Below are 22,083 nucleotides of genomic sequence, written 5' to 3'. Positions count from 1 at the left end.
ATATATCTTATAAAAACTCACTTTTTTATGTACGCATATAATTTATCTGAAAATGATCGAGTAATAAATAGGTACTATTGTTTTTTTTTTTTTTTTTTTTTTTTTTTTTTTTTTTTTTTTTTTTTTTCATAGATGTATACAATGCTATATATAAAATTTAATATTTTTATATGTGTTTCAGAAGAGCACGAATAAAGAGCAGGTATATGATCGTAAAATCTCACTCCAACTTTTATCTTTGTTCATTTTTAAAATAATCTCCTCTTAATCGATAGACATCGATACGATTAATATAAAACATCATTCGTATATTATCTACGCATACAAAATGACGAATTCTATCTTTCCTCAGGAAAATCAATTAAAAAGGTACGCACATAAAATAGTATACAAGTATGTAACAAATATTTCGACAACAGTTCTAATATATTAAATACATAATATCTCGCTTGTTGTGCTATTTGTGAATTATTTAAATGTTTTCAAAAATGATTTCCCAACTGACATTTAATATCTGCATTTAAAAATATCATTTAAACTCTAAATAGGAAAAGTCTTCTTGTACACAGAACTGCTAAGCTATCGCTGATAGATAAATCAATCGTTGCGATAACGAAATTTCATAATGTAATAGCTCGACAAAAATAAAAAGCTTATCAAATAAAAGAAAAATTCTAGCCCTATCTATCGTCAATTAAAAGATTGTTTCCCTTTCTCTTGACTATAGATGTATAAGACTATAAGATGTATGACTATAAGACGTGAATGGATAAAAATCCAATTATCGTTGCGATGCATATAATAAATCATACAGAGAATAATGGAGCAAATACTTTCAGACTGGCAGAACACTGGAGCTGGTCTGATGTGATTAATTTTTGTTTTTTTATTACGCAACAACCTGTTTTGTATGCACGCCACTCCACAATCCAGATCGGCTCCTCTCGACCGGCACGGAACGACAAAAACCGATCCACATCGAATAGTCTTAGTCAGTGTTAACTTAGCCTGCGAACAGCCAGCATTGTCGGGCATATTCTTCATACGAGCCGAAGGACACATATAAGCATGAACGCGTCTATACTGAGATCGATCTTCCGTGAAGTACGTGAACATAAATAATCCCTTTTTCTCTTCTTCCTTTCCTTATATCCTTTTTTAAATTTATATATATAATTTTTTGTAAATTATTTCTCGCAAGTTAGTTATTTATTAACTTTAAACCGAAAATTGATTAAACTTTCCTTTTTACAAAACACTTTATACATATAAATTCGTTTTATCTAAATTGAGGAAGAGATAAACAAATCTATCATACATACTTGATTTATCTATATCTATTAATGAATTTCCTTATTCATTCTATTGGATTTTATATAAAAATCAATATATTTTTTAATACAAGAGAAACAGGAAATATGTATTTTTTAATAACAAACATATTTCGTACGTATATTAGAAAGAATAATAGATTATACAATATATATATATATATATATTTTATAGATACCAAAAAGATTGACACAAATGCGAGGAGTACATTTATGTATGTCAAGACTCAATCACTGTCCAACTCCTTTGACGCAATTTACAGATGACGAACTTATGATGAAAGAAACTGGTAAGAATTCTAATCATTTATTATCACGGTTTTACTGTAAACAAGCTAGTCGATTTGCGAAAGTCTATTTCATTGCAACATATCGATGGAATTCATAAATACAATATCATATATCTTTTTCAGTCGCTAAACTGGCTAAAGAGGAAATTGCTCCACTTGTACGGAAAATGGAAAAGGAGGGAAGAATAGATGATGGTCTCTTAAAAACACTCTTCCAGAACGGCGTAAGTCTTTTCAAAACAATAATTTGGACAGTTGGATCGAATTAGGTTTTTAAATCTGAATGTGTTTATATAATATGGTAGAGAATTCTTTTTTTATTTTTAATTTGTTTAATTCTTAATCTGTCTCAGTAATATACAAACAAAAGGTTCATAACACCTATAAAAAAAAAAGCCTTTTTAAATATATAAAAAAAAAGTCGTATTATTCATCCGGATTTAAATAAGAAACAGAATAGAATGCATAATGATGAATATGGACTAAAAGATAAAAAGATAGTAAAAAAATAAAGGAACGAACCGTGAATATATTAAAGTCATTGAAAGTGATCAACGTCACTTGTATACACAACGGGTCTTGTCAACATTACTTGACGCGGGACGATTTCTTAACGATCAATAAATATAAAAGAACTCTCCAATAGAAAGAAATAATATAGCATTCACTGAGATTATATAAACAAAATCGAAACAAAATTCACAGAGCAAGGAAATAAATTTCCCGACAATATCAATTTTGCATTGACAAACGAATAGATTTTTTTGAAATGAGAAATTGTCACTTTCGCTTTTCTCTTGCGCACGCATTTTACATAATTCGTATGATCTTTTAATAAAATATACTCGAATGTTGTTAATATTTTTTTTTTCTTTGTTTTTTTTACTTATAAAATATACAATTTGATCGACAAAACCGAGGACACGTTATATATATATACTGATGTATTTTACAGAATCTATTAATTTTTATTAGCCGCATAATGCAATAAGTAAAGATAAGTAAAGATATTCACAGACTTCCAATCATTAAAATTTAAAATTGTATTTATATCTGGTCGCGATTACGAGATTTATTGCATAAATATGATAATCCGAAACGCTTTGAATAATCCTATGAATGTTTGAACCCATTATCACGTAAAAACGGCATTTAATGCGTTAAATTAACAAATTGAAAGAGATAAAGAAAAAAAGATGTCTTTTTATTACAAACTGCACGAGGACAAAATATTTTTTATTGCTCCTGCACATGTATATCATGTGAAGATATTTTAAAAATTTTTCACTCGCTGCTCTTTCTTGCGAAGAATAAAAGAAAAAATTAATTCTCTTAGAATTTCATAAAATGTTTAATAATAAGATAATTTATCAGTATTTTTTTTTACTATATAATACCAATCTTTTCAACCATTATTTTGCCTAATATAACACATTTTTAAATATTCTAGTATATTGTATTGTATTAATAAAATAAAGAGATATGTGTTATATTAAATCATATTTAATATCTCAAGTTCTTTTTATCAATTTCAGTTAATGGGTTTGGAAATTCCAGTAGATTACGGCGGTGCAGGTTGCAATTTTATGAGTACCATTTTAACTGTCGAAGAAGTTGCTAAAGTCGATGGAGCGGTAGCTGCTCTTGTAGATATCCATAATACATTGGTGAATTCGCTGATCATTAAAGTTGGATCCCAAGATCAAAAGCAAACCTATTTGCCTAAATTAGCACAAAACTACGTAAGTTGAAAAAAATACATTATTGTTCCTGATATGTATATACGGTAGGTCTCTAAAGAAATAAAATAATTTAAAGTATATATATATATATATCTTTGTTATATAGGCTGGGAGTTTTTGTCTAACGGAACCTGGTTCAGGATCGGACGCTTTTTCCCTCAAGACTGAAGCAAAAAAGGATGGTTCTGATTACATCATTAATGGAACGAAAATGTGGATTTCTAATTCGGATATTGCGGGAGTCTTTTTGGTCTTTGCCAATGCGAATCCTTCCGCAGTGAGTAAATCCTTGTGCATTCGGTAAAAAAAAAACCGACCGATAAGAATACGTTATTTAAAGCTTAAAAGAAATCAGTTGATGCAATATTCTTTTAATTAAAACAGGGATATCGTGGCATCACAACTTTCTTCGTGGACCGCGACACGCCTGGTTTGACAGTTGCTAAACCCGAAGAAAAATTAGGCATTAAGGCATCCGGAACTTGCATGATCCATTTCGACAATATTAGGGTACGTATCAGAGGTAAAAATAATAAAGCTCTTTGCACATACATATGTGAATATATAGAAAATGTGAATATTACGAAATATAAATATATAAAATCAATATTGTTTATTTTATTATAACTAATATTATATATTGTATATTTTAATATTTGTATTCTGTAGGTACCTGAAAGCAATATATTGGGCGAGTTTGGACATGGATACAAATATGCTGCTGGATTCCTCAACGAAGGTAGAATCGGAATAGGAGCACAAATGATCGGAATTGCACAAGGATGCCTTGATGCGACTATACCCTACACATTGGAAAGAAAGCAATTTGGACATGATATTTTCTCATTCCAGGTACTCATTAAAAATCTGTTTATTTTTCGTTAAATCGTCATCTGAGAAATAATCCGTTTCCGATATGAAATCTATTTAGTCGATGCAACATCAAATAGCTCAAGTTGCAACTGAACTCGAATGTGCCAGATTGCTCGTTTATAACGCAGCTAGATTAGCGGACGCTAAAAAGGACGTTATGAAGGAAGCGGCTATGGCCAAATTAGTCGCATCTGGTACGTAATTTGACAATCTCAGTTCAATCGAGTTCTTTTTTATAAATTCAAACATGAAAGAATAATATATTTTATTATTAATAGAAACTGCGCTACGTGTCACTTCAAAGTGTATAGACTTTATGGGAGGTGTTGGATTTACCACGGACTTTCCGCAAGAGAAATACTTTAGAGATTCGAAAATTGGCACTATTTACGAAGGCACGAGTAATATGCAGTTGTCTACAATTGCAAAATGTATACGTAAGCAATATTCCTGAATGATAATCGGTATAAATTTTTTTTTAAATTGTGATGCGTGTCTGGCCTAAATTGTATCATGATAGTCATTTTTAAGATATAAAGCACCGTATGTATTATTTTTTAATTATAGGAATATATTTTTATATTTTTATATTGTAATTCAATTTCTTATTATCGAACAGAAACGCCCAATATTCTAATACAATATAATTTATAATTCCTAAACGCTAAAATATTAAAAGAAATATATTTATTACAATGATACAATTTCGTATTTTTGGAAAAAAGAGATATGTATGGAGAAATATGTTGCATAAAATAAATTCAGATTTAGTATGATAATCTTTAATTAAAATCTTCATTTATAGATTATCTTTACAGAAGCACAATAAAGATAGGCAAATGTACGGGTAAGAGAACAAGAATATTTGTATCTCGCGCTAATAATATTTTAAATATTTCTATTTATATCCATTTTATTTTGGATCATGAGGTAGTTTAAAACCTACAAGATCCGCCGTTTCTTTTATACTACGTTCACCTTTACCAGCATACTGTTTATGAATATCTTTACACGTTTGTTGAGATTTCACATAACAAAGATACGTTTCCGCTAAATTCTTCAATTCTTCCCTTGCTTTACATAAAACTTGAGATGTCTCTTTATGAGCGTGCGCTTGTTCCATGATATATTGTAACATTGCATTCTCTTTCATACTCTTATTCCGCGAGACTCGACGTAGTTCTCGCGCGAGGGAACGAACAATTTCGATATTACTATTCATTGTCGCTTTATTCTAAAAAGTGAATTAAGCCATTAGTCGTACAACAACGGTCTATGTTCTACGTTATAAATCGACATACGAGAAATCAAAGAAAATAATTACACGATGCACGTCGAATATCACCGTGCAGCTGCAATAAATTCCACGTCGTCCGTTAAATATTGAGGTTCCTCTCTAGAGTTCCAGAAATCTGCCGGAGTTTTAAGTAAATCTTGTTTGATAAAGATATGAATGCTAAGGTCGTTGAAAGCTTCCTCGTGCGCGAAGGAATTTTCCAATTGAATTTCTGTAACATAAGGTCGAATGCGCAATATGTAACCTGCCATATTCAGTGCATCCCTGCTCAAGCAATTGTCAACTATCCCTGAGAAACTATTAGCGAGCAAAACGCAATTGCTTAATCCAACTCCCCAGTTTGCGTAAAGAAAATTATTGGTTAATTGCCGCGAGCAATGCGGCATGTATACAAGAGTCGTTTTATCTCGATGGATTATACGCTTGCCCTCCTCGTTCGCCTCTATAATCTCTAGATCCAGAGCACGCAAAACTTGCACCTCCTCGGGGCAAAACGCTGGGTCGTACACGTGCACGCGAGCGTTCGCGTATCGCGCCTTCAAGCACAGCAGAAACGCCAATTGACATCTCGATGACCTATACTGCGAGAATCGTCCTAACCCGTAGCAGACTATCTCGGAAATACCGTTAGAGTCTAGGACGGTTAGAGATTCCGTCAGCTGGCTAAGAACAAACTTGGCAAAGGACGTATCTCTGACCTCGATTAGCGTGTTGCCTAACGTGCTGAAAATCGTCGTAAAACGTTATCGCGATTAGAGGTTAACTCAGGTTAAAGAGAATCGGAGATTAGGTAACTAAACCTGTTTCGTCGTTCGCGAAACAAGACACGGCTTACCGATGGAGAAGCTCGCGATCGATCTTGCAGTCAGCAGTCACGTCTCCGCACAAATTTCTCTTTCGATTACGGTGCTTTCTTCGACGAGTCACAAGTACAAAATTGTTCGCCTCTGACATGACTGAAGACTGAACGTGGCTGCGCATGGCCGTCTGCGGGGCTTCAGGATTCGCCCTCTTGTACATTAGATGACAGCACTATCCGCAATCGCCGGAAAAAGTTATTAAATACAAAAACTACGATTACATATTCGAATCTGTGTGTCTCCATATTCTTTTATACAATATTTTCATTAGAAAGCTTTAAAAATTAAAACCTAATATTATTAAAAATTAGAATAATAATATTATTTTTATATTTATTATCGTATTTCACATTTTTGTTATCCAACGCACGCGTTACATTTTATTTTACGAATATTTCATTTGCGACTGTAGTATATACTGGGTGGCCCATATTTTAATCCATCCAGTCGAAAATCTCAAAAACCAAGCCCGGAAGAGAAAAATGTTTCAGACAAAAGTTGTTTAGTTTCGAGGGGGCCATTGGTTTGATCTTGAAGAGTCATTTGAAGATCACGTGAAGGTCGACTTTAAAATCTTAATTTTTTATTTAGTATTCTTGTAGCTTGCCTCGAGAGCTTTCCAAAACACTATAAAAAAGTATTTTTTTATTCAGTACTTTTTGAGTTATTTTATATTTTAATCTGACATCTTTTGATATAAAAAATTAAATATCTCATAAAATAGTTAGTTTTTGATAATCTTACCATAATACTTTTCTGTACAGAATAATGAGACAAATCAATTAGTTTAAAAAAAATTGTTTTTAAAAAAATTATTTACAATGTATTTTTTTAAACAATTATTTGTTTTTTTTTTGGCACTAATTAATTTGTCTCATTATTCTGTACATAAAAGTATTACGGTAAGATTATCGAAAACTGAATATTTTACGAAATATTTTATTTTTTATATCAAAATATGTTAGATTAAAATATAAAATAACTCAAAAAGTACTTAATGAAAAAATACTTAATTATAGTATTTTGGAAAGCTCTCGATGTCAGCTACAAGAATACTAAATAAAAAATGGGGGTTTCCGTTTAAGATTTTAAAGTTGACCTTCAAATGATTTTCCAAGGTCAAATCATTGTCACCATCTTATGGCCCCCTTGAAGCCACACAACTTTTGTCTGAAACATTTTTCTCTTCCGGGCTTGGTTTTTGAGATATTCGACTGGATGGATTAAAATGGGCCACCCAGTATATACATATATCCATTGACATGTAAAAGCAGAAATTTAATTGACAGTAAATTTTCTTACTAAATTTAACGCGACGTAACCGATATCAAGCGCAAAATCTATTTCTACACAAATAACAATACGCCTTATTTCATATATGCAATGCGGATAATATGTCAAATAATAATGTAAATTACTACGATATATATGCTTGTTAGTGCGAGGCATCAATTTTTCAGGGTCGTCATGTTTTGTATGTATAAAGCGTTACAGGATAACGGGATGGTGCAGGGTAGTGGAAATGAGTCATTCATCGCTATTGCTCTCTGCGACTCATCGCGTACAACTGGATGACAAATAAGTCGTAATCGTGCTGCGCTTAGGACGACTGTTCGTGCCGCTCAACCGTGAATTGCTATAGTAACGTTATAAACATTTCCATACTTTTCTCGGAATATTTTGCCACCGTATAGTGTCCCAAAGATTACCTCATATATGTTTAAGCATGCGTAAATTAGTGCCTCTCCGAGATTCAAAATAATTATCTGCGACTGTTGTACGTAAAACAAATATACATATACCGTAGAATCTCTGTTATCCGAACATCATAATTAATCAAATGAACGCTCGATTATTTGAACAGTGTCAAGAAACAAAAGTAAATATGTGTCACAAATTACGCAAGTATAAGAATTTAAATGCATGTACACATACATCATATATATATATATATCATGAAGTAGATTTTAAATAATATACAATATATATATGTGTGTACAAAGCATTAAAAAAAACATCTCTCTATATAAAAGATAATTATGTTAAGAAACATGTGTAAACTATAAATAGCTTAGAAATACTAAGAAAATAGAATGATATTAATAATATAATAAATAAACTTCCTTTACTTTATAAAACACAATCGTTTGATTATCTGGAAAAGTCGATTCAAACTTTGTCTTCCGATTAGTTCGGATAATAAAAGTTCTACACTGTATTACTTTTGTAAATTCAAATTAATAATTAATGTTAAATCGAATAAAAATATTATCCACGAATAAAATGCAACTATGATATTTATTTTGCGAAATATATCTAAGCGTATCATTTTAGGTATATTAAATTAATTATTATATATAAAATGATAAACATTTTTTTTTTTTTTGAATAATTTATAGATTATATAATTTGGCCGTTTTATATATATATATATATATATAGGGTGTCCCATTTTAATTTCCTCAGACAAATATCTCAAAAACCAAGCCCAGAAGAGAAAAATGTTTCAAGCAAAAGTTGTTTGGTTTCGAGGGGGCCATAAGAGGGTGACAATGATTTGACCTTGGAAAATCATTTGAAGGTCATGTGAAGGTCAGCTTTAAAATCTTAAATAGAAACTCCCATTTTTTATTTAGTATTCTTGTAGCTGACATCGAGAGCTTTCCAAAACATTATAATAAAGTATTTTCTCATTAAGTACTTTTTGAGTTATTTTATATTTTAATCTGACATCTTTTGATACAAAAAATTAAATATCTCATAAAATAGTTAGTTTTTGATAATCTTACCGTAATACTTCTCTGTACAGAATAATGAGACAAATCAATTAGTATAAAAAAAAATTGTTTTTAAGAAAATTACTTACAATGTATTTTTTTAAACAATTATTTGTTTTTTTTTGGCACTAATTAATTTGTCTCATTATTCTGTACATAAAAGTATTACGGTAAGATTATCGAAAACTGAATATTTTACGAAATATTTTAGTTTTTATATCAAAAGATGTCAGATAAAAATATAAAATAATTCAAAAAGTACTTGATAAAAAAATACTTTATTATAGTGTTTTGGAAAGCTCTCGATGTCAGCTAGAAGAATACTAAATAAAAAATGGGGGTTTCCGTTTAAGATTTCAAAGTTGACCTTCACATGACCTTCAAATGATTTTCCAAGGTCAAATCATTGTCACCATCTTATGGCCCCCTTGAAGCCACACAACTTTTGTTTGAAACATTTTTCTCTTCCAGGCTTGGTTTTTGAGATATTCGACTGGATGGATTAAAATGGGACACCCTGTATATGTATATATATATATATATATATATATATATATATATATATATATATATATATACATATATATATATATATATATTTATGTCACAAGAATGATTCATTCAGGCTTTAAAGTCATGTATAGAACTAATATAGGTATTTAATCTTAATATATGAATATTGAAATTATTAGATACTGCGATATCTTTTTAACATTTTAGATATATATGTCACTCTCATCGTCTGCGGCGATATCTAAAGCGGTGAATACATCATGACGAAAATGTTGCTTAGTTATCGTGGAGAAAGGAGCAGCAAGTGTGTGAAAAGTGTACGTCACGCCGTAACTTCCGACTAATTGCCAATGTGTGATATATTGCCGTAATGTCCCTCACTTTGAGAACAAACAGTTGGGCCTCGAGAATAATCATTATATTACATCTAGTCATCTGGAACGCAGTCGGTATTATCCTTCTTCAAAAAGGCGTTGGTATTTTGCGGAAGAGAATGTTGGAAACTGGCCAAATTATCGAAGTAACTGAAACTCGATTAATATATATGTGATTAATTGTATAAAAGTAAAATTATCTAGAATATATATTTTTTATTTTTTCCAGACAAATTCATCTATCGGTTTGTCTATCGAATCCATCACGTCTATAAAAAGCGCCGAAAATGAATATGATCTCGCCATAGTATCCGCCCAGCAACGATTGATCAATCGGAATGAGAAGATAATAATTCGCGTAGATCCAGAATTGTCGCTACGAAATGATAGAAATTATCCTGAATTGAATGCAATTAGAAACGAGTTTGAAATCGCTTCGAAGGAGCAACGATCCGCGCCGTTCCCATCAAATTCTTTTGAAAATTCGACGATTGATGGACAAAAATTGCAAGTAGAAAATCATTTAACGAAAATAAATCGTATCGATAATCATCCTGAAAGTAAAAGCGCGTCGAGCAAAATCTTGAGGATAGCTCGCGATAGAGAACGCATCCTCGGCAAAATTTTAAAAAATATCATCCATACGGAAGTGAACGTCACACGTACAGGATCAATTTCGGAATCCAAGGAGGAGGAGAAGAATCGTGATGCGAAAAGGAAGGATCTCAATTTCGTGGAAAACAAACTGAAATTTTTTATTCGCGAAAACACCGGCCATCAAACGATGAATAGTAGTCTTTGGAGGAGCAATAACGACTACAGGATAAAATTTTCTAATAAAGGCGGCGCGGCAACGGCAATCACCATGATAGCGATCGGAGCAATTATGTTGCTGGTAGGACCGGTCGTGATTATTTTACGCATTCTGGACGAGAGGAAGCAAACGAGGAAATTACATGCGTTGTCGGCCGCTATGCGGGAAGATTTGCCGCCATCTTACGAGCAGGCCGTCTTCTCGAGCGAAGCGCCAAGATATTCGTCGCTCGCTTTAAATGACGATAGCTCGTTACCGTCCACGCCACCCCCCTCACCCATCCTCGTCTTTACAAATCTCGTAATTAAGCCACATTCCACGTAGAGAATTATCGTTACCTTTTTATACATATACGTAATAAAATGTCCCCAGACAGCACAAGGATGTCCTTAGGACGTCCAAAGGGCATCCATTTATAGGACATTAATACTTATTATAATACTTAAGATTTCTAAATTATATTAAATAGCCGACACAACTAAAAATAATTATGTATGCATATTAAATTTTTATAAATATATTTATAATAATATCTTAAAACATCCTACAAATGTCCTGAACCGTTCTGGACATATTCAGGATGATCCTGAGGATGTCTTGTGCTGTCTGGGTACTTTCTAAGACTCATCTCTAACGTTATGTATATAACGCTGCATATGTATATAAGAGAATCGATAATAGTCCGTGAAATATATTTGTAATTTAAAAAAGAAAATCTAATAAACTAATAATAATATTAATAATACAAAACGCATTTATTAATTTTTATTATTACGTATATGGTATTTACATATATCGGGTATCGAACGCATTGCAATATATATGCAATGTAATTTTTCCAGATCAAATCAGCTGTTTTTAACGACGTTGCATTGCCAAAGAAAAAAAAAAGAGAGAAGCAATGTAAAGCTGTTGATTATAATTGCTATTTATGACGTAAAAATTAAATATGTTATTAAATGTAAAGTATTGTGTAAACTTACAAAATTAGTTCAGAATATTCATAATCAGTTATTGCTCTTTAAATTATATATATATATATATATACGCATGCGCACAACGCGAACGTGAGTTGATGAAAATTGGATTAAATTGTCGCGTCCTCTTGCGTCGAATAAAGCAGTCAACAGACGATCCATCCAACATGGTGCTGGAAAGTACGATGATATGGTAAGTTTCTCTTTCATTTCATTTCCATTGCTTCTAGCGATATTGCTATTGAATTTGCGAAATCAGTTTACTCTATAAATGGGACATTTTAACATTTATTTAATTCTATACGCTTATATACAGTTAACTATATTGGAATTTCGAGGTTAGCGTGATGACAATGACGTTGACAATCTTATAAATATACATGAGCCTTTGTTCCTACGTGACTTTTAAATGATCTTAAACTAATTAATCTCAACATGTGCAGCGTTGATAACAGCGATTTTATGCGAAACGGGGATTTCGTACCTACTCGGTTACAAGCGCAGCAAGATGCTGTCAACTTGGTGTGTCATTCCAAGACTCGTTCGAATCCTGAGAACAACGTTGGCCTCATAACTCTTGCTAAGTATGATATATTGTTAGTATCGTGAACGTAAAAATTCATTGCATGTTAAATGTAAATCTCTTCATCTTTTTAGCGTCGAAGTACTAGCAACACTCACGAGTGATGTCGGCAGAATACTATCCAAGCTCCATCAGGTTCAACCGAATGGAAAATTGTGTCTCGTTACAGGAATTAGGATTGCCCATGTATGCGTAACTTATTTGGCTTGACTTTACAAATATGTCTATCAAACATGCATTAAGAATTATAAAACTTTTAGTTAGCATTAAAGCATCGACAAGGCAAAAATCATAAAATGCGTATTGTTGCATTTATCGGAAGTCCAATAGACATTGATGAAAAGGAATTGGTAAAACTAGCCAAACGTTTGAAAAAGGAAAAAGTGAATGTTGATGTTATAAGTTTTGGCGAAGAGAGTATCAATAATGAAGTATTAACAGCCTTCGTGAACGCATTGAATGGTAAAGATGGTACTGGAAGTCATCTTGTCACCGTTCCACCAGGACCACATCTATCAGATGCCCTGATCTCTTCTCCCATAATCCAAGGTGAAGATGGAATGGGTGCAGCTGGTATGGGTAGTGCCGCATTCGAATTTGGTGTTGATCCAAACGAGGATCCCGAACTTGCATTGGTCAGTACCTAAAACACGTCTTGTTAGTGTTCCCTGCGAGAATAATGATGATTTTATAAATTGTATGATTTATCCTTCTTAGGCTTTACGTGTTTCTATGGAAGAACAACGGCAACGGCAAGAAGACGAGGCACGTCGCGCGCAAGCGAATGAGACTGCCACGAATAAGCAACCGGAAACCATAAAAGAAGCTCCCAATGAGGAGGCTATGCTAAAACGTGCCCTCGCTATGTCTCTTGAAGGAGCAGAAGATTCAACTGCCGCTACTGATGACACTGCTCCGTGCAGAGGCAATGTACCAGATTTCACTAATATGACAGAAGAAGAACAAATTGCGTTCGCTATGCAAATGTCCATGCAAGATCAACGTAAGTCTTTGATTAATAAATATAAAATCAATGTATTAATAGTCATTCCGAAATCGCTCACTTCTATTATCACTATGTAGAAGAACTAGAATCGCAAAAAGAAGAAGCGATGGATGTAGAAGAAGATTATGCAGCTGTCATGTCCGATCCTGCTTTTCTGCAATCTGTTTTGGAGAACTTACCAGGTGTGGATCCACAATCTGAAGCTGTTCGCCAAGCTGTCGGATCATTACAACAAAATAAAGACAAAGAGAAGGAAAAGGAAAAAGATAAAGAGAAGAAATAAACGGCTTCTTCCTTAGTTCGGTCATATTCACATTTGCGACTAAATTGAAATTTTTCATTATTATGTATGATATTGTAGCTAATCTCTGTCTTGCTTATGAAATATATTATAAATATATTGAAACTGCCTAACTTTTGGTTGGCAATATTATGCGCGCATTTTCGTATCATTTTAAATTATACAATACTTTAAAGTCCGATAAATTGGATTCATCAATGATTCAAAACGCGATATATTGTATTAATTAAATACATGTTTTTAAGAATTTCAACAATTGTGAAATTATCTCTAGATATTCTCATTCATCATCTATATAAGAGAGTAATATAGTACATTTGTACACATGTACATACACACCTGTTACTTCTCTCTATTAGTCTCTTTATTAAACCGATGTCCAATTATGCGCAACGCGATTGAAACTTCAATTTAAATATTTCGTGACATTTTGAAAAAATATGTATAAGAGAAGGAACTAGAAATTTTGTATTTTTATATAATTATTTATTTCTTAAATATAAAATCCTTTTTTATTTTAATTTCAATTCATGAAAATTCGCAGTAATTTGGCGTCCTAACTATAGACATTTAAAAGAATGTCTATATATATATTATATGTCTATGGTCCTAACGATAAACCGTGCACATTCGCCATAAAAAATTCGAATGACAAGATGGCGCCGCGAAGAAAGAGCGTTCAAACGTCACGCAAGTCGTTAAACAATGTTTCTTACAAGGAGAATAATTATTTGTCTTGCTTGAATGATTATCAAACGAGAGTTCGTAGACGAGAGAGCATTAGAAATGCAAGAACTTATGCGGTGAGTGCAAATTAATGAATTTCTCTGATTTTGCGATTACCGCGGTTTGTTGCGATTGCTTTTAAAAATACTTTGCATTTTGCATCAATTGTGAGATTCGTTCCTAACTTTTGTTATCCGGCAGAGATTAATAAATATTGGCTGAGATTTATTTTATTAGATCCGCCATCTATTTGAGAGAAACGTGTGAAAAAAAGACATGAAATGATCAGAGATAGGTTATGCTTGACAAATTTATCAAATGTAAATGCTTGCACATCTGGAAAAATTATTTTAGTATACAATTGTAAAATTATAACTGTATACTGGCCTAATTTTTCTCACTATAATTATAACATTGACATTGCTCTCATAAATATATCAGATTTTTGTTTAGACGTAAAAGACATTATTATACGTATGCTGTATTGTCTCTTATATTTTATGCGCACAGATATACATCGTGGGAGAAAATGTTCTTTATATATATTAAAAGATTGAAATTATAGAGATAATTGATTGGAGCTGTTTGTATAAACAAGGAAAAGAGCCGTGCTTCATCTTATTTGCAAGGAAAAGTGTTAACGGATTCTATTTTGTGGATTTTGCTAATTGTAAGAGGATATTTATTTTGCCGAACATGCAATACACATTTTGTCTTATTTATATTATGCATTAATTATGAGAAAATGTGCACATACACACATACACACATATATATATATAGAGATCAGGAGAGACACAATGATGTTAAAATTAAACAATTCTATAATTTTCAATTTTCAATTCTCAGATCTTTTTTAATATACAGGGTGTTTCAGAACAACCTTTCATCCTTAAAATGACGTATTCCTGATACGATTCTAAGACGATTTTTCCTTTACCAAAATTTGAATTGAAGCGTAATTTTTGAGTTACAATATTATAATATTCAGTAAATATATTATTATATAACGACAATAAAAAATAATTATCCATGATTATTGATAGAATAATGCAATGAAATAATTGATATATTTAATGAATAATAGAATATTCATTGTTATAATGAAACAAATGTGTGCACGAGCGCTATTTGGTGGATTTGTAAAAAAAAACTTTCGAGAACAACGCACACGCTGTTAGTTATTTCGTAGATAAATACGCGATAATTATTCTAATGCGCACAAGTTAAATGTAAAAGTCGACGGATGCCGTTTGACGTGGGCGATTCCTCATACTCGCCCCGCTCTCTTATTCAATCTATTGTCGGTTAACGCCGGTGGTCCCTCCTCCCCCTCTTCCCCCCATCATCCCCCTTCTCCCACCCCCCCTCGTCACCCTACGCTGATTTACCGCGTGCGGTGCGTAGCACTGGTGCGTCTTGTTGATGCTTACACAGTCGAATGGTCGAGCGTCATTCAGTATTAGTCGAGTGCTTTCTCGTGAACGCGGTGCTTCTCGCTCCTCTTTCCTTTTTTTTTTTTTTTTCACTCTTTCAGCACCGCAGGCATTTTTGTGTCACTGGAATAAATTTTGTATCTAGTGTGATCTAGTCGCGCTATAACCGGCTTTATTAAATCGCCCCGCGATAATAATTATTTCGTCGCACGCGCGTACGACGTATTGCACGTATACCGAAACTTCACGTGTCGCGAAGATGTCTCGTCGCTCGAAAACCAGAAAGACAATCCACAAAGGCATAGAGCGTCGAAGGAACATCGCTTTTTTCACTCGATTGTGAATCATGATACACGATTGGGCGTCAACTATAACCGGAAGTGAGAGAAGAGAACAAATTTGGAGGAGAAGCAAGCAAGGCGAACGAGTTGGTGGAGTACTTGGTGAAACGAAAGGCGAAACGACATCTCCCGTACATTATATCGCGCGGGGGCGGTATATCGTCACGAGTTATTTTTTATAACTAACGGAAAATACGTAGGACGGCCGAATCTATCTAGTTGTTCGCGATTACTCTCGCAATCGTGTAGGCCGCTTGCGTTAAACGAGAGGACAAGGATTCTCGACGGGAAGAAGATAGTCCTCGGAGTAATGTGTGATAACATCTCTTTTTTTCTTCATTGTTTTAAGCAAAATTTAGAGGTCAAAAAGTTTACAGAAGCATATACGAAATAGAAGTGGATGAAGAAGTTTCAGAGGGACGTCTACCTTGACTCCAATTTTTTTTCGCGACGAACAAAACAACCTTCTCTTCCATTCGCTCCTGTTTAAGATCTCCGGTCAAGGTTTCGAGGAAAAAACCAACCACGTGTATATATCATTCGCAAAATCAGCTCGTGCAAGGCTGTTCACTCGTTAACACGTGCGACAAATTTTCCGCGAGATTTTACACACCTTTAGAAGACTGAAAATGCAGCCTCAATGGACCTGTGATCCATGATTGTTCATCTGCGTACGATATGCGATCTTCGATATCGATCCCGCTCGCAAATTATCGGAATTGGAGTGATCTCGGTATACATATTCGATTATACAGGTTGATATCGAACGACAAATAGTACCATATATCGAGAAAAAAAAAGGAAACATGGACTCCTGCTTCCCGCATTTGACGATATTAAATCCGCGTAATACGAATAAATCGAGAGATGAGGGATGCAACGTTATAAGTGCCGAGGATGCTCGCATGCAATCGAGGACTCCGACCCTCCAGGGAAAGAACGACGTCTTCCATGATTTGGATTTATATTACGTTCGACAAATTGCACGAAATTCGAAGGTAGGATTTGTGCGATGGAGTTTCGATAATGTTATCGATCGCGAGATATATAGAATAAAAATTCCTGGAAACGCGGTAAAATTTCTTTAAAAAAAAAAAAATCTTTAAATATTATTAACGGAGCCTTTAACAAGCCACGATTAAGAGATTTGAAAAAAATTTACATAAAGAATTGAAGCTTTACCGTGAGAGCGATATATAATTGTATGATGCTGCGTAGCGCGTTTCACGGAAGCCGATGTTTCTTCGCAAGTTATCCGTATTTTTAGACGTGTGTGATATTGTCGGTCGAATATATACAAATGGCAATGTCAAACGGATTTGAAATCTCAAGTATATATAAAAATGTAACGGATACTGTACGCGATCTCAAGTGAGATTTGCTATTCGCTTAATATGATGAAAGTTTTGCAACAAATCAATGTCGAAAAATGTTAAGTGAATATTTATTCATATCTATTACTTATATGCATTTATACTAATTTAATTATTTTCAGAATGACAGTTTAATATCAATCGCGATTTTCTACGACTTTCTTACATAATTGTCGCGAGTATTACCCATGGAGTGTTGTGGACGTCTTGGGAGATTTACGCGAGAGAGGAAAAGAGAGAATGCGTGTGTCGCGCGCGTGCGACGACTATTACAGGCACAACCGCACGGGGTATTGGATTTCTGGCGACTATTTTCGGCAGACAAGCTGTTGCGAGAAAGCGTTGGCAACGCAAGAGAAAGTAATCGAGGGAGAATATGTAGAAACGAAGGACGACAATAGGATCAAAGATGAAACAGAACGAGAGGAATCTTATGCTAACAAAACAAAACTCTGTTAACGTTTAAACGATATGCATCGTGACGTAAAGTATATATCAGGAGAAAAATAGGGATATATAAGAAAATTGCGAATTGCGTTACGTCGTACTTATATACGTGAACTTGTTTGTCACACAATGCGCATCACGAGTTTCCATCAAGGCTCGTTATAGCACCGGGGTCAGGGATTAAATGTGGCCGCGATTACCCTCGCGTCGCTGCAAAATTTCTATTCGAGACCAACGGCAAAGGAATACGCCGTGACCCATGATGTATTCCCGATAGAACGCTGCGCGCACCTCGAGCTCGAGGTAAAGGATGTGTCACGTATAACATCAATGGAATACGAAATCGCTAGATGCGCGCAATGAATCATCATTTCCATTATTGATTTTACTGATGCGTTCGTTATTTTTGGATTATACGATTCATTCGAAGATATCATGAAAATTCATACGCATGTTATACGATGAAAAGAAACTGTCAAGGGAAGAATTTTATATCTAATATTGTGAAATAAATTGTTTCACAAGGATAGACCTTTGTGATTTTGTGCACGCTGACTATAAAACTGAGCTAGCCACGCGGATCGATACTCCGTGTTGTTAATATGGTTCCCCGAGGGTGGAAGGAGAAGCGTAAGGAGGAGCCAATTTGACGAGGTGAACGTCATCCCCTCATGCATTCAGGCACTTCCCCGAAGAGTCGTTATTTCAGTCCGATTCTGCCGCGTTCTGCTACCAGCGTTGTGAAAAGCACGCCGATTTATTTACGCTTTCGCAAAGTTTGTTTCTTGCCTCGTAAAGTGCCTCGAAAGTTTTCATTCATCCAAGCTCGTATTGCGTGCGTGTGTTACGTGACGATAACATAGTAGCTTTATATGTCGAGATTTCAAAAAACCACGAATGAGAAGATTACATTCCCTCAGGTTATTGCTTCTTTATATATTGAGTACAATAATATCGTAAAGTTCATAATATATATATATGTATATCTTTGAATCGCGCAAAGCTTTCAAATTGCACGCTTTGTGAATCGGTCTACGGATATCTCGTAGGAAGGCTCGTAAAATGAGTAGAATGATTAGTTCGCAAAATATGTAAAATGTTTCGTTGGGTATGTAACCCGATATCATGAACGTATGATGGCCACGTGTTAGCCAGACAGTCGTTTTATTGCTGATACTTTGATTTTTTTCGATTATAACTATCGGGTTTTTTTTTTTTTTTTTTTTTTTTTTTTTACGCATGTTATATTCAACATCTGCGGACACCTGTGCGGCAAGATTACGCTTTTCGGTGCCATGTACAATTCTACGTCTGAAAGTTTTCGAATAGTTTTGTTTAAAATTCGAATTAAGATTTTCGCGAATGCTCGATAAATTAGCAATTAGTTCGAATTGGTTGCTAAAGCGCTACGAATTGTATGTTTCAGGAGCATGATCTCGAGCAGAAGATCGAGGTGGAAATCAAAATGAGAGAGGGCTCGGCGAGACTTTTGGCGGCCGCAAAGCATCGTGCCCAGAGCTTGGAAGCCGCCAAAGCGTTGCTTACATCGAACGAGAGAATGTCGGTTTACATGGCAGAATTGCAAAATCGTCGTCGTGAATCTATTAAAAAGCCGTGGTTCGTAAACATGTTTTTTCTTTTCTTTTGTAGAAATAACAGAAAGAAGGAACATAGAGAAAGTATGAAACGTAATCTTCCCTCTACAGCGATATCTAGTAATAATAATACGACGCATCTGTTTTCAGTAATCCTGGAACTACGGGCAAGCTATCGATTTCGGATCTTAGAATACCTTTAATGTGGAGAGATTCCGATCACTTCAAGAATCGCGGAGATCATCGTCGATTTGCTGTATTTTGCTTAGCGCGATTAGGCACGGAAATCCACGATACATCCTTATTGTGTCCCATTGACAGGGCTCATACGGATATCAGTTTTCCCGATATTCTAATATTGTAAGTTTCAATTACTCTCACACACATTGTCCTTGTGAATTAGAATTTATTAATTTGATGCAAGCATAAATTAAAGTATTTATAATTATACTAGTCAAGGAATATAACGTAACTTTGTATTCATGTATAAACTTTGCTTCTCCAGTAACAATGTGCCTGCCGAATTTGAATTAGTCTTAGAAATCTATAGTCACATTTTGCAAGAGGATTTAAGTATCGCTAGCACACCAAGAAGAATAAAAAAGACGATTCACTCGTCGATCTCGAAAACTGTTGGCAAAAAACTTGCCGCCTCCCTTCGTGATGAATTCAGTTCCACCAAGTCGTAAGTTATTTTCTTTTTTCAAATATTTTCTAATAAATATTAATACACAATATATATATAATATTAATTATACATTTTTTTTTTTTTCAGTGGGCCACACTTTGACTTAGTAGCTTGTGCAAAATTGACTCTAGATGACACGGACGATAACATTCACACGCATGACCTAATTATCAATAATATCGGTAAGTAATACGAAAAGTTCAGCATGTGTTTAAAATATCTGAATCGTGTTTTTTTTTTCCCAGAACATAAATATCACTCTTTGCCACTTTTCGGTCACTTTTGTTGTCGATTGGCAGCACAACCAGACTGTATCAGCAAGGAAATGGGCATCAGCAATGTAAAAATAGATAATCAAGATTATTGGACACGCTTGCAAGGTTTTTATATAAAAATGTGGGAATCGAAAAAACATGCGGAAGAAGGTCAAAATCCAGAGCATATCGTACCAATTAATAAAGTAAGTTGGCAACTTTGTAGATATATCTATACATTTCCTATAGTCATTTTATTATTTCAATCCAAATAATTTTTTCATCTCTATTTGTAGAGAACATCCATACGATTATCTAAGTCCGCTAAAGAACTTTTGATAAATAATTCTGGCAATAGCATCAACAAACTATTGTCCGTTAAATTTGAATCAAAGGAAGATGCTCAAAAATGGTTGACACTTTTATCGGTACATATTAATGACCATTTGAGATGGAAACATGCTGCGGAAGTTGTTCAAAGGGTGTCTAGCATTGAAAGTACAAGAAATTCTTTTATCAGCAATAAAAGACAGGGCTCTTTATATGATGAGACACCTTTAATTGGTAAATGTGCATAATTAATTATATATGAATTATCAATTTACAAAATTCGATAATTGACATTTTAGAACTTTAAATTGATTACTTATTAATTAGTATTTCTTTTTCATTACAGAATCAATCCCATCGGATTATACATCCGCAAGATCTACTGTACAAACAATTTTTGATCTCACACCTAGTACTAGTCTAAGCAATTGTAGTTCCACAAATAGCCTAACAAGCCTGCGTTCCCGTTCACTAAGTATCAGTGGTGCGTTTAAACAAAGTGCCATTACATTAAAATCTCATTTAACTTCTTCTAATAAGAATGTGTAATAATTTTACGCGCGCGTGCATTCTTTCCGAAGAACCAACATGTCCGACAAGTACAGAATTATCGCATAAAGAGATGAATATGCTAGTTTTTCAATTTTCTATACATCAGACGTTTTTACAATCTGGTATTGATACATCTGATATATTAAAGGAATTGATATATTTAAATATTTTACGATGAATCAAAATGGAAGATAAATATATATATATGGTTTATATAGATGACATCTTTCTCAATTTAAAATACGTATATAGGAATATAAGAAAAATTTGGCTGAAAACAAAATGTTAGTAATACATATCTTACATTTAATATTCAATATGTATAAAAAAAACTTGTTGGATATAGAAGAGTACAAAAGATTTTGATTTCAATGGTTTCTTACTTTTCTCTTTTCTACTTTTATAATACAAAGCTTTATTATTAAAGAAAGTGTAACAGCAGCCTTACCATAATGCTTTTATAAATTTATTTAAAAAATAAGAGCATTGCAATATTTAGTACGGCTGTAATAAGTATACACATATATCTATATGTGTGATATATAGAATTTATAATATAATACTGATAATAATAATAATAATATACAATTATATCTATGTGTT

The 22,083-nt window shown here is 33.6% G+C and overlaps 6 protein-coding genes across 13 annotated transcripts; 4 read left to right on the top strand and 2 right to left on the bottom strand.

Annotated features, from left to right (window-relative positions):
• Window positions 1–865: 865 nt before the first annotated feature.
• Window positions 866–4,977, top strand: LOC138934093 (short/branched chain specific acyl-CoA dehydrogenase, mitochondrial). Its single transcript, XM_070297528.1, has 9 exons — window positions 866–1,104; window positions 1,507–1,621; window positions 1,745–1,845; window positions 3,157–3,363; window positions 3,470–3,640; window positions 3,748–3,873; window positions 4,033–4,215; window positions 4,295–4,430; window positions 4,515–4,977. The coding sequence occupies exons 1-9, from the start codon at window positions 1,069–1,071 to the stop codon at window positions 4,688–4,690; spliced, it is 1,251 nt and encodes a 416-aa protein (XP_070153629.1). The 5' UTR covers window positions 866–1,068; the 3' UTR covers window positions 4,691–4,977.
• On the bottom strand, window positions 4,893–5,458 carry LOC138934096 (protein FMC1 homolog). The gene has a single exon (XM_070297530.1). It carries the CDS (start codon window positions 5,456–5,458, stop codon window positions 5,150–5,152), a length of 309 nt encoding a protein of 102 aa, XP_070153631.1. The 3' UTR covers window positions 4,893–5,149.
• Window positions 5,459–5,560: 102 nt separating this feature from the next.
• Window positions 5,561–6,559, bottom strand: LOC138934095 (SRR1-like protein). The gene is made up of 2 exons (XM_070297529.1): window positions 6,369–6,559; window positions 5,561–6,256 (listed from the first exon to the last, which is right to left on the bottom strand). Exons 1-2 carry the CDS (start codon window positions 6,551–6,553, stop codon window positions 5,578–5,580), a joined length of 864 nt encoding a protein of 287 aa, XP_070153630.1. The 5' UTR covers window positions 6,554–6,559; the 3' UTR covers window positions 5,561–5,577.
• Window positions 6,560–7,930: 1,371 nt separating this feature from the next.
• On the top strand, window positions 7,931–11,587 carry LOC138934197 (uncharacterized). Of its 3 annotated transcripts, none has more exons than XM_070297679.1 (3): window positions 7,931–8,034; window positions 9,891–10,203; window positions 10,287–11,587. In XM_070297679.1, exons 2-3 carry the CDS (start codon window positions 10,054–10,056, stop codon window positions 11,193–11,195), a joined length of 1,059 nt encoding a protein of 352 aa, XP_070153780.1. In that variant the 5' UTR covers window positions 7,931–8,034; window positions 9,891–10,053; the 3' UTR covers window positions 11,196–11,587. The 3 variants fall into 3 exon arrangements, with proteins under 3 accessions (XP_070153780.1, XP_070153779.1, XP_070153781.1); XM_070297678.1 differs by having other exon boundaries at window positions 7,948–8,170; XM_070297680.1 differs by lacking the exon at window positions 7,931–8,034 and adding an exon at window positions 8,196–8,272.
• A 370-nt stretch (window positions 11,588–11,957) lies between these two features.
• Rpn10 (regulatory particle non-ATPase 10) lies at window positions 11,958–13,964 on the top strand. Its single transcript, XM_070296996.1, has 6 exons — window positions 11,958–12,041; window positions 12,292–12,432; window positions 12,506–12,617; window positions 12,692–13,066; window positions 13,149–13,434; window positions 13,515–13,964. Exons 1-6 carry the CDS (start codon window positions 12,016–12,018, stop codon window positions 13,718–13,720), a joined length of 1,146 nt encoding a protein of 381 aa, XP_070153097.1. The 5' UTR covers window positions 11,958–12,015; the 3' UTR covers window positions 13,721–13,964.
• A 415-nt stretch (window positions 13,965–14,379) lies between these two features.
• Window positions 14,380–21,904, top strand: LOC138933868 (rhotekin-2). 6 transcript variants are annotated; one of them, XM_070296993.1, is made up of 9 exons: window positions 14,388–14,541; window positions 14,975–15,134; window positions 19,488–19,678; window positions 19,807–20,016; window positions 20,162–20,341; window positions 20,432–20,526; window positions 20,590–20,804; window positions 20,895–21,162; window positions 21,275–21,902. In XM_070296993.1, exons 3-9 carry the CDS (start codon window positions 19,527–19,529, stop codon window positions 21,475–21,477), a joined length of 1,323 nt encoding a protein of 440 aa, XP_070153094.1. In that variant the 5' UTR covers window positions 14,388–14,541; window positions 14,975–15,134; window positions 19,488–19,526; the 3' UTR covers window positions 21,478–21,902. The 6 variants fall into 6 exon arrangements, with proteins under 6 accessions (XP_070153090.1, XP_070153094.1, XP_070153091.1 ...); XM_070296995.1 differs by lacking the exons at window positions 14,388–14,541; window positions 14,975–15,134 and adding exons at window positions 17,149–17,239; window positions 17,737–18,364; XM_070296989.1 differs by lacking the exon at window positions 14,975–15,134 and having other exon boundaries at window positions 14,380–14,541; window positions 21,275–21,904.
• Window positions 21,905–22,083: the final 179 nt, after the last annotated feature.

The sequence above is a fragment of the Polyergus mexicanus genome, unplaced genomic scaffold (genome assembly GCF_030449975.1).
Source record: "Polyergus mexicanus isolate NDT 795.1 unplaced genomic scaffold, iyPolMexi1.0 SCAF_6, whole genome shotgun sequence".
Taxonomy (NCBI): Eukaryota; Metazoa; Arthropoda; class Insecta; order Hymenoptera; family Formicidae; genus Polyergus; species Polyergus mexicanus.
Note: the sequence above shows the minus strand (reverse complement) of the source record. Positions and strands in the feature narration are given on the sequence as shown.

What these genes read in the sequence shown, in the direction of transcription:
- LOC138934093 (XM_070297528.1), top strand. Translation starts at nt 1,069, where the DNA reads ATGAACGCGTCTATACTGAGATCGATCTTCCGTGAA. An exon ending in CCAATGCGAATCCTTCCGCA is followed by an intron (nt 3,641 to 3,747) that starts GTGAGTAAATCC and finishes TAATTAAAACAG; the next exon opens with GGATATCGTGGCATCACAAC. An exon ending in ATGATATTTTCTCATTCCAG is followed by an intron (nt 4,216 to 4,294) that starts GTACTCATTAAA and finishes AAATCTATTTAG; the next exon opens with TCGATGCAACATCAAATAGC.
- LOC138934096 (XM_070297530.1), bottom strand. Translation starts at nt 5,458, where the DNA reads ATGAATAGTAATATCGAAATTGTTCGTTCCCTCGCGCGAGAACTACGT.
- LOC138934095 (XM_070297529.1), bottom strand. Translation starts at nt 6,553, where the DNA reads ATGTACAAGAGGGCGAATCCTGAAGCCCCGCAGACGGCCATGCGCAGC. An exon ending in GATCGCGAGCTTCTCCATCG is followed by an intron (nt 6,257 to 6,368) that starts GTAAGCCGTGTC and finishes GACGATTTTCAG; the next exon opens with CACGTTAGGCAACACGCTAA.
- LOC138934197 (XM_070297679.1), top strand. Translation starts at nt 10,054, where the DNA reads ATGTCCCTCACTTTGAGAACAAACAGTTGGGCCTCGAGAATAATCATT. An exon ending in AAACTGGCCAAATTATCGAA is followed by an intron (nt 10,204 to 10,286) that starts GTAACTGAAACT and finishes TATTTTTTCCAG; the next exon opens with ACAAATTCATCTATCGGTTT.
- Rpn10 (XM_070296996.1), top strand. Translation starts at nt 12,016, where the DNA reads ATGGTGCTGGAAAGTACGATGATATG. An exon ending in CTGGAAAGTACGATGATATG is followed by an intron (nt 12,042 to 12,291) that starts GTAAGTTTCTCT and finishes CAACATGTGCAG; the next exon opens with CGTTGATAACAGCGATTTTA. An exon ending in AGGATCCCGAACTTGCATTG is followed by an intron (nt 13,067 to 13,148) that starts GTCAGTACCTAA and finishes TATCCTTCTTAG; the next exon opens with GCTTTACGTGTTTCTATGGA.
- LOC138933868 (XM_070296990.1), top strand. Translation starts at nt 17,048, where the DNA reads ATGGACTCCTGCTTCCCGCATTTGACGATATTAAATCCGCGTAATACG. An exon ending in GAATCTATTAAAAAGCCGTG is followed by an intron (nt 19,679 to 19,806) that starts GTTCGTAAACAT and finishes ATCTGTTTTCAG; the next exon opens with TAATCCTGGAACTACGGGCA. An exon ending in GAATTCAGTTCCACCAAGTC is followed by an intron (nt 20,342 to 20,431) that starts GTAAGTTATTTT and finishes TTTTTTTTTCAG; the next exon opens with TGGGCCACACTTTGACTTAG.